Source organism: Marmota monax, unplaced genomic scaffold (genome assembly GCF_021218885.2).
Source record: "Marmota monax isolate L192 unplaced genomic scaffold, Marmota_monax_Labrador192_F-V1.1 WCK01_AAM20220418_F8-fsc00001, whole genome shotgun sequence".
Taxonomy (NCBI): Eukaryota; Metazoa; Chordata; class Mammalia; order Rodentia; family Sciuridae; genus Marmota; species Marmota monax.
In genome coordinates, this window is record NW_026693777.1 from 2,991,093 (window position 1) to 3,003,539 (window position 12,447).

The 12,447-nt window shown below is 33.2% G+C and overlaps 1 protein-coding gene across 1 annotated transcript in view; it reads left to right on the top strand.

The window, feature by feature from the left end:
- The window catches only part of Ttc6 (tetratricopeptide repeat domain 6), a 238,690-nt gene that overhangs the window by 148,673 nt on the left and 77,570 nt on the right, over nt 1-12,447 (top strand). Inside the window, exons 12-15 of the mRNA XM_058584485.1 lie at nt 2,819-3,272; nt 3,582-3,711; nt 4,806-4,978; nt 6,670-6,806. Of these exons, the coding sequence (XP_058440468.1) occupies nt 2,819-3,272; nt 3,582-3,711; nt 4,806-4,978; nt 6,670-6,806 (894 nt within the window). The remainder of the gene's footprint in view (nt 1-2,818; nt 3,273-3,581; nt 3,712-4,805; nt 4,979-6,669; nt 6,807-12,447) is intronic.

The following is a 12,447-nucleotide window of genomic DNA, read 5'->3' on the forward strand; positions in this document are numbered from 1 at the left end:
CTGTCCCTGTGGTTTATTGATGTAATTGTGCTTACAGGTCTTTGCTAGAATTTACCACATCTGTATCCAACTGTTCCCATTGGGACAAATGAACCAAATCAATTTTCTCATCCTTCTTCTTTATCATTTTTTTTTCAATTCTAAGGTCAGCAGTGACAAAGATTTTCAAGAATACTGTGCTCCCTCAATTATGCATTTTCTGTTTTTTTTTCTCCTCCCAGGGGTTAAGACTTGACTAAGAATGTTCCATATTGCAGATCAATTTCCATTTCTTTGAACCTTAGAGCTTACTCCTCTTTAGAAGTGCTTCTCAAAGTGCATCAATGTATGTTATCTGGGAACTTATTAGGTATGAAAATTCTAGAACTCCACACTAGGTCTACTGAATTAGAGACTTTGGGAGTGAGTCCCAGAAATTTGTGTTTTAACAAGACTTCCAGGTGATTGGTGGTAATGTTTGAGCTCATTCTCTTAGAATATGCCAGGGTAGGCTATCCAAGGCTACACTACTAGGGCCAGTAGCACCCACCCAAGGCCACCTCCTGAATCTGGGGAGTGTATAAATCAGGTCCAGTACAGTGCATGAACAATGTGACAGAGTAGTCATTGAAAGATATTTATGCAGGAGGGGAGTGAGTCTCACAAATGGGGGATCTGACAGTCCCTCAGTGTTTATTCTGTCAAAGGAAGGTAAGTGAGATTTGGAGATTCAAAATTCTCACCTTCATTCATGTCTGCTCAGATGTTCACATCTTTTATTTCAGTTTCCTATTCTTTCCCTAGGTTCATTACTTTGGTGTATAGTTTTGAGAGTTTGGGCATTTAATAAGTATTGCAACTATTCTTTTGATCTGAAAAAAGTCAGGACTACACAATGTTTATTACCATTATTGTTGTCCTAGTGACTAAGTGATAGCTTACCTGATCTCCTGGTACCTTACCTTTCAGCTGAATATCCTTCCCTCTTAGCAATGGTGATGACTTGAGAGGCGGATTAACTATTCCCTATTTTACCCTGGCAAGAAGGCTATCCTAGAATCCTTTATGTGTGGGTGTGTTTCCTGAGTCCCGCTGTGGTACCAATTACTCTATCAGTAATTACAAAGATACAGGTTCCCAGTAGTAAATGGCATTCTCAGTTTAGGATAATTCTGGGAGGGGCCGATAAAGGGGAAATTTACAAAGATGCAGGGTATAGGGAAACCATAAATAAGAATGCAGTTTCTGGGGCTAGAGATAGTCCAGTCACTCTACCCCTAAGTTTGAAAGGACAAAAAGGTGATTACTAGATCCTGGAAGAGTTATATAGAAAAGGCTTCCTTGAAAGAAGTAGTTATCTTTGATCAAAGGTCATAGTCAATTTGAGTGACCCTTCACGAAGGAGCCAGTGGAATAGATACTTTGATTTCATTTTCCTCTTTCTGAGGTTCCTAATTGCACTCAATGAGAACACAGACAGCAAGGGACCTTGGGAATATAGTCTATACACATTAGTCTCCCATGACAGTGAGAAGGATAGGATTGATGTTGGGGTGCAAACAAAACCTCTCACACAGAAGTCCTTTCTAAGGTGACATTTGAACAGAAACATGAATTGAGAAGAATCCAGATAGTCAGAAGGGCTAAAAAGGACAATGGCCTTGCTCTCAGTGATATGGCTGAAGAAGAGGGCGTGAAGGAGGGTGTAGTGGTATCAGAGATCTCTGCTGGGACTTCATCATGTGCCACGTTGCAGGACATGGTGAAGGACTTTGTTGGTATTCCAGGTACCTGAGGAAGATCTTGGGGGAATAACATGATCTCACATACTTTTAAAAACAACATGCTAAAATGCCATGTGGAAGATGGATTAGGCAAGAGAAGAAGCAGGGGAGCAAGGAGTTATTGTACCCTGAACAGAAGAGATGACGACGTCTTGCACTAGAATGTGAAGAGAATGAGAGAGAATTGGAAAGGACAGAAAACGGACTTTTCTTACTTTTGTTCTCCCAGTTTCAGTACCAGGTCTTTTTCACAGTATAGACTTAGTAAATGCCTGTGAGATGATGGGATTAAAAATGTTTTTTTTTTTTCCTCAATAGAATGTTTCTCCTATCTCCGTGGCTAGGGCAGTACCAGTACAGACATACGATAAATGTTACTTGACCTTGAAGCATTGGAAAGCATACTATGCATTATATAATTTGATAGCTTACTGGAGAAGGGTGAAGTCTGGCTGTTTATTCGGTAGTCTGTTTGGAAGTATTTGTTCTTCCTTCCCATTTCCTCAAGTTGGTATCCTCTCCAGCCTCTGGGATGGCATTCCCCTTCTCACCTCATGTTTACTGCCCTAATAGCAAGAAAACAAACTGGTTGAAAAATGGCCAAAGAACCTGAATATACATTTCTCAAAAGAAGACATGCAAATGGCCAATAGATTCGTGAAAAAAATATATCAGGGAAATGTAAATTAAAACTACAATAAGATATCAATTTATTCCTGTTAGAATGGTTATTATTCTTCCTTGTAATTCTTCTGGTGGAGGATGAGGTGGTGGTGTAAATTAAGCCTGAAAGGAGCACTGACCACATTATTTCAATTCTCTAGTGAGACTACTTCTTTAACAATAGTCTTTTGCTTTTATAAACTTGAGAGAAATTCTTCATTCTTTGTTGCAATTTTAATGAATTAAAAATCAGACTTGTGTTGTATAAAATTAGCATGTAATTTTATTTTGATAATAGAAAAATAATAATAATTTGAGGCTGAGTTGATTTGTTAATCAGAAAGATAATTATGTTTCTGTAATTTAAAAAAATTTATTCTTTTTAAAACTAGATCATTATCTCATGGAATACTTCCTGGAGAAAGGAAATGTTTTCTCAGAGTTCCATTATATGAACGTCAAGTACGGTGTCCCAGCTTACCTTTGAAGTTAGATTTTGATAAATTTGTGGAAAGTAGGGGAGGAATACCAAGGAATACTAATCCTCGGATGTGGGCTGCTGAAATATTCATTAAAGATAAGATTCTGAAAGTACCCCCACCAGTAGTGAAAACTTCTGTTGAAAAGGAGATTTCTGAAAAAGTTGAAGAACCACCAAAACTAGAATTAAGTGATTTTTTGGGGTGTGATCTTCCACCAGAAGTCATTGAGCATTATAAATCTGAAGTGAAAACCTTGACTCAACAAATAAATAATAAGATACTTCCTGAAGTTGCATATTGCAGGCGTGGAGCTATTTATAGGCATCTGGGAAAGTTACAGAGTGCCATGAATGATTTACAGGAAGTAAGTTTTTTTTAAAAATAAAAAGAACAATACTTACCACTTGCATTGCTTTTGATGATATGGTAATTTTTGCTGGAATTTTCAATAATGGATAATTATATAGAATGTGGGATTGTGAAAATGCAATTACTGGCATTTCCAAATAATTAGCATTAAAACACCAGATTTTTGTTTGTGAGATTGGAATGCTTTATTTTATATTATATGCACACAGAGCAACTGGGATTGATAGTGCTTGAAAAATTTATTCGATAGGATATCTGCCTTTAGCAAATCAACTTTAGTTAAATTTATGCATATGTTTTCTAGGCTATAATTTTGGAGCCAATGCTTCTCAATGCCTATTGGCACCGACATTTCATTTATCTTTTCCAAGACAGAATTAACGATGCTTTGGATGACTTGAATTATATAAGTAAATATAATAAAAATAATACAGGTGGGTTGTTAGTTATGTTACCTATATCATTATCTCAGCTTTTGTCATTTATTGTTATTATAAGATACATAAACCAATAGATATACATTTTGCAAAAATGGATGTGATTTTCCTCAATTATTTTTACTCTTAATATTCAAATAATCCTGTATTGTTTTCAAAATGTTCATCATGGTTTGAAATAGTCATTTCCTTAATATACCTTGATTCCTTACTGCTTATCTCACAAGAAGTTTTAGAAGTGATCCACAAACCTTCCAAAAATCTGGTTCATAGTCATAGTATTGCTAGGACTTCTTGGTTGGATTGATCTGTATGTGTGCCCTATGTACTCTCTTCTAACCCTCTCAAATCACCAGACATGGAACAGCCTAGAAATGAGAAAGGTGTCATACTCTTCTTTGTACCCCAGCACCCAAACATAACTCAAGGTTCAATATGAACTTAACAATTGTTTAATGGCCTATGTTAATCTCTGCTAAAAGCCCATTTAAAATTTTATGCTGTCAAAACCTAGCTTTTTACTATGATCATTGAAAGAGTATGAAACATTTTAGACATAAAAAAGGTAAAAGGTAATTTGGCAATTTTTGTCACTTTCAAATTGAGAGTACTTTTAACCACAAATGAATATTTATCCAGTTTTTGAGAGCAATTGGCTTTGTTGAAATTTTTTAAAAATTAAATGATTAAAAAAGTATAATAGAGAAAATTATTTTAAAACCACAGTTTTGCTGGGTATAGTGACACATTACTTTAATCCCAGTGACTCAGGAGGCTGAGGCAGGAGGATCATAAGTTTTAGGCCTGCCCTCAGAAACTTAGTGAGATCCTGTTTCAAAATAAAAAGGGCTCGGGATGTAGCTCAGTGGTCAACCCCCACAACCCCCCTTCAATTTCCAGTACCACCAAAAAAAAAAGTGTGTGTGTGTGTGTGTGTGTATATATATATATATATATATATATATATATATATATATATATATATATAATTATTTTTTAAAATCACATGTTTAGAGAGAGAGAATAAATGTTTTCAAATTTTTATTCTTAAAGGATTGTAACACTAAATTTGACCTTTTTCTCTTCTTTAGAGGCGTATTTGTCAAAGGCAGAAATTTTCAAGAACAAAGAAAACACTGCTTTGGCAATTCTAAATTATACCCTGGCAATTAAGTGCAGGCCCACAGAAGCTGATAGCTATTTCAGGAGGGGTGAGATGCATGAAAAAGCAAACAGAGTACTGGCCATTGATGACTATTCTAAAGTAAGCTTTATTACATATATATATATATATATATATATATATATATATATATATATATATATATTAGATCATGATATTCTTGTGCTCATGGTATAGCAAGGTTTTGAAAGTCTTTCATATATTTTATATCATCAAAATTAATTTATTACAGGTTAGGAGCTAGAGCTTTCATTCTTGGTATTGATGTTAACCCTACTTCAATGATTTTTCAAAAAAATATTGGTTAATGGATTTCCCCTCTTGAACTTGAAACAGCAGGTAAAGAAGTTGCTCTTTCCTTCAGATGATAGAGAAAACCATATTCTACTTTTTATAGCTTCTTCTCTTTTGTAGGGAGAATCTACCTGCTCTCAAAGAAGCTATAGTCACTGTTTTATTCATTCATTCATTAACTCACAAATATTTATTGGCTAAGGCACCATAATGTAGTGGATAAAAGTTAGTGAATAAAATAGACATTTTCTGCTTATACAGAGTTTATAGTTTCAAGGACATATATTAAGGATAGATATAAACACATACATGAATACATAATAACAAATTATGATGGATGCTGATGGAAATGAGGACAGTAGGAGAATATTTACATTTGGTTGAGGATGTTGAACCATGCTTTGAAACTATAGAGGCAAGGTAAAATATTCTAACTACAGAAAAATATGTAACTCTGATCTTCTGACTTTTAATTTTAAATTCCTAGTCCTTAGTACAATTGAGAATTTAGAAGAAACAATTTAAGTAATTTAACTTTCCATATCCCCATCTATGATGGTTTAGTCACTGCCTTGGCACTCTTCTGCTTGCGGCGTATAAGTTTTGTAACTTTTGGTTTAGAAGTGACCAAAAATTCCTTTGAAGATATTGAATTATTAGATTATTTTAAATTAATTTTTTTCTTATATATGACACAGTAGAATGCATTACAATTCATATTATACATACAGAGCACAAAATTTTCACATCTCTGGTTGTATACAAAGTATATTCACACCAATTTGTGCCTTCATACATGTACTTTGGATAATGATGTACATCACATTCCACCATCATTTTGAAATTATTAGATTATTGATTCCATTCCTCTACTGGGCACCATATTTTAAAAATAGATTAATACGGCACCAGAAGGTTTCAAAATCCTTGAAAATACATGATAACCTTTGTGCTTCAATTGTTCCCTAGTAACAACAGGCGAAGAACTTTACAACTGAGCTTATGATTTAGTCTGTCACTGTATGGCTTTGTATATCTAAGTGAAATGGACAAACCAAGCCACTACCAATTCATTTCTTTTTATCATGTTAGAGACTAGATTAATCCATGTTTGGTTTGATTGAATCAGCATTGATGTAATCTAATCTGTTTCATCTTTAATTAGGATAAAATGCTGTGAGAGATACAGTGTAGCCCAATTCTAGTTGAACAATTCATTTATGAATTATTGTCAGTAAAAATTTCAGTGGGCAAAAGACTTGGCTTCTTATACATGCTGTTTCTTTTTTAAAAACAATTTTAAAGATATTCCCTTTCAAGATGATGGATGGGTTTCTTAATATAGTCTTTAAATGTAAATGTGAAAATTTTGGTATCTCAAAGTGATTTTCTTTTATGTAATCTAAATTTGTTATGTGACTATGTGTGTAGCTTTTAAAGCATTTAACATGTCTATATACCTCTCCATGCCCCTGTAGTGTATTTTTTATGATCCCCAAAGAGTAGATGCATTATTGAAACGTGGGATGTTTTTCTATGAAAATGAAAATTGGACTTCAGCCATACAGGATTTTACAGCTTTGTTAAATATAGATCCCAAAAATTTGCAAGCAAGGTAAGAATTATTTTAGGTGTGGTCTTATTTTTGAAATTATTACTCTTTGAAATACATTTTCAGGAAATAAAATTGCTTGAAATATGTCAATAACCCCTTAGAAACAATGAATCAATTTTCAGTGCCACCTGATGGATGGTAGTGAATAACTTAACAGGCATAAATGAAAATTGAGTTATTTTATCTGTATTTCCTAAATACTAGTTACATTGTAAATTTCTAAAGCATTGGCCATTACCTATATTTTTCTTTTTCAAATTTCCTTTTAAAACATATCCTCTGAATACAAAGAATGGATATAAATAAATAAATATATATATATATATGTGTATATATATATATATATATATATATATATTTTAAATCTTACTGTATCTTGTATATTAAAACTCTTCTTTCAATCTTGTGGTGTATAATACACTTCTCATTTTGTTGTTTTCCTTTTAAGCTGAGCTCTATTTTGAAGAAGTATAAATGTGCATATAGTCAGGCCTATTCATCTCTTCGCTTACAATTTTTTTTTATTGGTGCATTATAATTACACATAATAGTGGAATTCATTATACCCTAGTCATGTAGTAAAGCATGCATCCAGAAAAGCAAATGAAAGGGCAATGTGCATCTTAATGACTACTCATCATGTGAATATCCCTGTAACCATCACTAGGTCAAAAAGACATTTTCAGCACTCTGGAAACCTCTGGATCTTTGTCTCCTCTAGAGAGACAAAGAGACTCCCTTATAGTTTTTTATAGTTGCAGCACACAAGTGTACATCTCTAAACATTCTTAGTTGAGGTTTACCTATTTTTGTTTAATGTTACATAAATGGAATTATATGATAGTGTTCATCCAGGTCTAGCTTCTTTCACTGAATATCATGCACTATTCCATATATTACAATTTACTTATCTATTTTACTGTTGATGAATTTTGAGTCCAGCTTTCAATGATGAATATTGTTCCCTTGAACATTCTTGTGCATGTGATTGGTACTAATACAACATTTCTGTTGTACATAAAATGTCTGGTTGACAGAGTTTGCAGATGTGCAACTTTGGGGCTCAACTGGTTTCCTGAAATGGTTATACTATTAGAAGTTCCACACAAGCACTTAGTATTATTATGTTACTTTCATATTTTAGTCATCCTTGTGCATATGTAGTATGACCCTGTTGGATCTGAGTTTTCTTTTTCTTCATTACCAGCACGATTGCTTTTTCATATATTTATTAACCATTAGATTTCCACTTTGTCTGCTTCTTTCTCATTAATTTCTATAAGCTCTTAAATTTGTTGGTTATTTTTATGGCAAATATTTTTTTCCCATTCCTTATTGTCATTGCATTCTTTAAATATTGTCTTTTGGTAAACAGAGTTCTTAAATGTAATATGGTCTGATATATCATCTTTTCTTCTTTAAGATTCATGCTTTTTATGTTATATAAGAAAGTTTTTTCCTACCCTGAGTATTCTATTTTTATAATTACTTTAAATTTTAGTTTGATCAATTAAAATGGTTGGCACTGTTACATTAAGTTGAATTTTTGTAGGGATGAGCCAAACATGTATCTATTGACCTTTCAATATTTTTTCTTCTATATTATATTGTATATTTTTAAAATTTAGATATTATCAATTTTATGTGAGCTTTATGTATATATGTTCATCATGTCTCGTTAAATTTTGTGTTAATTTTTAAAAGAAATTTATTCTAATTTGTTATATATGACAGCAGAATGCATTTCAATTCATAGTACACATATAGAGCACAATTTTTCATGTCTCTGGTTGTACACAAAGCAGAGTCACACCATTTGTGTCTTCATATATGTACATGGGGTAATGATAACCATCTCACTCCATCATCTTTTTACCCCCCTGCCCACTCCCTTCCCTTTCCTCCTCTTTGCCCTATCTATAATTTGTCTATTACTCCCATGCTTCCCCTCCCAACCCCATTATGAATCAGCATCCTTATATCAGAGAAAACATTTGGCATTTTTGGGGGGTTGGCTTACTTCACTTAGCATCGTATTCTGCAGTTCCATCCATTTACCTGCAAATGCCATGAGTAATATTGCATTGTGTATATATACCACATTTTCTTTATCCATTCATCTACTGAAGGGCATCTAGGTTGGTTCCACAGTTTAGGTATTGTGAATTGTGCTGCTATTAATATTGATGTGGCTGTGTCCCTGTAGTATGCTGTTTTTAATTCCTTATAGAATGAGGAGTGGAATACTGAGGAGTGGAATAGCTGGGTCAAATGGTGGTTCCATTCCCAGTTTCCAAGGAATCTCCATACTGCTTTCCAAATTGGCTGAACCAGTTTGCAGTCCCACCAGCAATGTATGAGTGTGCCTTTTCCCCCACATCCTCACCAACACTCATTGTTGTTTTTATACTTAATAGCTGCCATTCTGACTGGAGTAAGATGAAATCTTAGAGTAGTTTTGATTTGCATTTCTCTAATTGCTAGAGATATTGAACATTTTTTTCATATATTTGTTGATTGATTGTATATCCTGAGAAGTGTCTGTTCCATACCTTGGCCCATTTATTGATTGGGTTATTTGTTTCTTAGGTGTTAAGATTTTTGAGTTCTTTATATATCCTATAGAATAGTGCTCTATCTAACCTGCTTCAGGATTGCTTTAGCTATTCTGGGTCTCTTATTTTTCCAGATGAATTTCATGACTGCCTTTTCTATTTCTATGAGGAATGTCATTGGAATTTTAATTTGAATTGGTAAAAATTTGCTCCCATTCTGTAGGCTCTCTATTCACCTCACTTATTCTTTTGCTGAGAAGAAGCTTTTTAGTTTGAATCCATCCCATTCATTGATTCTTGATATTAATTCTTGCACTATAGGACTCTTATTAAGGAAATTGGGGAATAATCTGACACTATGAAGATTTGGGCTTACTTTTTCTTCTCTTAGGTGCAGGGTCTCTGGTTTAATTTCTAGGTCCTTGATCCACTTTGAGTTGAATTTTGTGCATGGTGAGAGACAGGGCTTAATTTCATTTTGTTGCATATGTATTTCCAGTTTTCATAGTCCCATTTGTTGAAGAGGCTATCCTTTCTCCAATATGTTTTTGGCACCTTTATCTAATATGAGATAACTGTATTTATGTGGGTTAGTCTCTGTGTCCTCTATTCTGTACCATTAACCTACAAGTCTATTTTGGTGCCAATACCATGCTGTTTGTTACTATTGCTCTGTAGTATAGTTTAAGGTCTGGTATAGTGATGCCACCTGCTTCACTCTTCTTGCTAAGGAATGCTGTAGCTATGTTATTTTTCCAGATGAATTTCATGACTGCTTTTTCTATTTCTATGAGGAAGTTCATTGGAATTTTGATTGGAATTGCATTAAATCTGTATAATGCTTTTGGTAGTATGGTCATTTTGACTATAGTAATTCTGCCTATCCAAGAACAAGGTAGATCTTTCCATTTCTAAGGTCTTCTTTAGTTTTTTTTTCTTTAGCATTCTGTAATTTTCATTGTAGAGGTTTTTCATCTCTTTCGTTAATTCCCAAGTATTTTATTTATTTTGAGGCTATTTAAATGGGGGTAGTTTTCCTAGTTTATCTTTCAGAGGATTTGTCCCTGATGTACAGAAATGCCTTTGATTTATGGGTGTTGATTTTATGTCTTGCTATTTTGCTGAATTCATTTATTAATTCTAGAAGTTTTCTGGTGGATTTTTTTTGATCTTGTAGGTATAGAAAGATCATATTGTTGGCAAATAGCGATAATTTTAGTTCTTCTTTTCCTATCCATATCCCTTTAATTTCTTTCATCTGTCTAATTGCTCTGGCTAAACTTTCAAGAAAACTGTGTTAAATAGAAGCAGTGAAAGAGGGCATTCCTGTCTTGTTCCAGGTTTTAGAGGGAATGTTTTCAATTATCTCCATTTAGAATGAAGTTGGTCTTGGGCTTAGCATGTTCCTGTTATTCCTAGTTTTTCTAGTGTTTTGAACATGAGGATGTGGTGTATTTTGTCAAATGCTATTTCTGCATCTATTGAGATAATCATATGATTCTTATCTTTAAGTCTATTGATGTGATGAATTACATTTGTTGATGTTGAACCAAACTTGCATCCCTGGGGTGAACCCCACTTGATTGTGCACTATCTTTTTGACACATTTTTTTTTTGTATTTGATTTGACAGAATTTTATTAAGAATTTTTGCATCTATGTTCATTAGAGATATTGGTCTAAAGTTTTCTTTTTTTTTTTGATGTCTCTTTGTCTAGTTTTGGAATCAGAGTGATATTGGCCTCATAGAATGAATTTGGAAGTGTTTCCTCTTTTTCTATTTCATGAAATAATTTGAGGAGTATTGGTATTAGTTTTATTTATTTTTTGAAGGTCTTGTAGAACTCAGCTGTGCATCCATCTGTTCCTGGGATTTTCTTGGGTGGTAAGCTTCTGATGGAGTCTTCAGTTTCATTGCTTGAAATTGATCTGTTTTACTTGTGTATATCATTCTGTCAGTTTGGGAAAATCATGACTCTAGAAATTTGTTGATGGCTTCAATATTTTCTATTTTATTGGAGTACAAATTTTCAACATAATTTCTAATTATCTTCTATATTTCTGTACTGTCCATTGTGATATTTCCTTTTTCATCACAAATGTTAGTAATTTGAGTTTTCTCTCTCTTTCTCTTTGTTAGCATGGCTAATAGTTTATCAATTTTATTTATTTTTTCAAAGAACCAACTTTTTGTTTTGTCAATTTTTTCAATTGTTTCTTTTGTTTCAATTTCATTGATTTTAGCTCTGATTTTAAATATTTCCTGTCTTCTGTTTTTGGTGTTGTTTTGTCCTTCTTTTTCTAGGGCTCTGAGATGTAATGTTAGGTCTTTTATTTGCTGACTTTTTCTTCTTTTAAGGAATGAACTCCATGCAATGAACTTTCCTGTTAGTAGTACTGCCTTCATAGTGTCCCAGAGATTTTGATATATTGTATCAGTGTTCTCACTTATCTCTTAAGAATTTCTTAATCTCCTCTTTGATGTCTTTTGCAACCCATTGTTCATTCAATAGCATATTATTTAGTCTACAGGTGTTGGAGTAGCTTCGAATTTTTATTTTATCATTGATTTCTAATTTCATTCCATTATGATCTGATAGAATGAAAGGTAGTATCTCTTTTTTTTTGTATTTGCTAAGAGTTGCTTTGTGACATAATATATGGTCTAATTTAGAGAAGGATCCATGTGCTGCTGAGAAGAAAATGTATTCACTCGTTGATGGATGAAATATTCTATATATATCTGTTAAGTCTAAGTTGTTGACTGTATTATTGATTTTTATAGTTTCTTTGTTTAGCTTTTGTTTGGAAGATCTATCCAGTGATGAAAGAGGTGTGTTAAAGTCAACCCAGAATTATTGTGTTGTTGTCTATTTGACTCTTGAACTTGAGAAGTGTTTTTGATGAACATAGATGCTCCATTGTTTGGGGCATATATATGTATAATTGTTATGTCTAGTTGATGTATGTTTCCCTAAGAAGTATGAAATGTTCTTTTTTGTCTTTTTTGATTAACTTTGGTTTGAAGTCCATTTTTTTAAAATATGAAGATGGAAACTGCTTTTTTCTGCAGTCCATGTGAGTGAG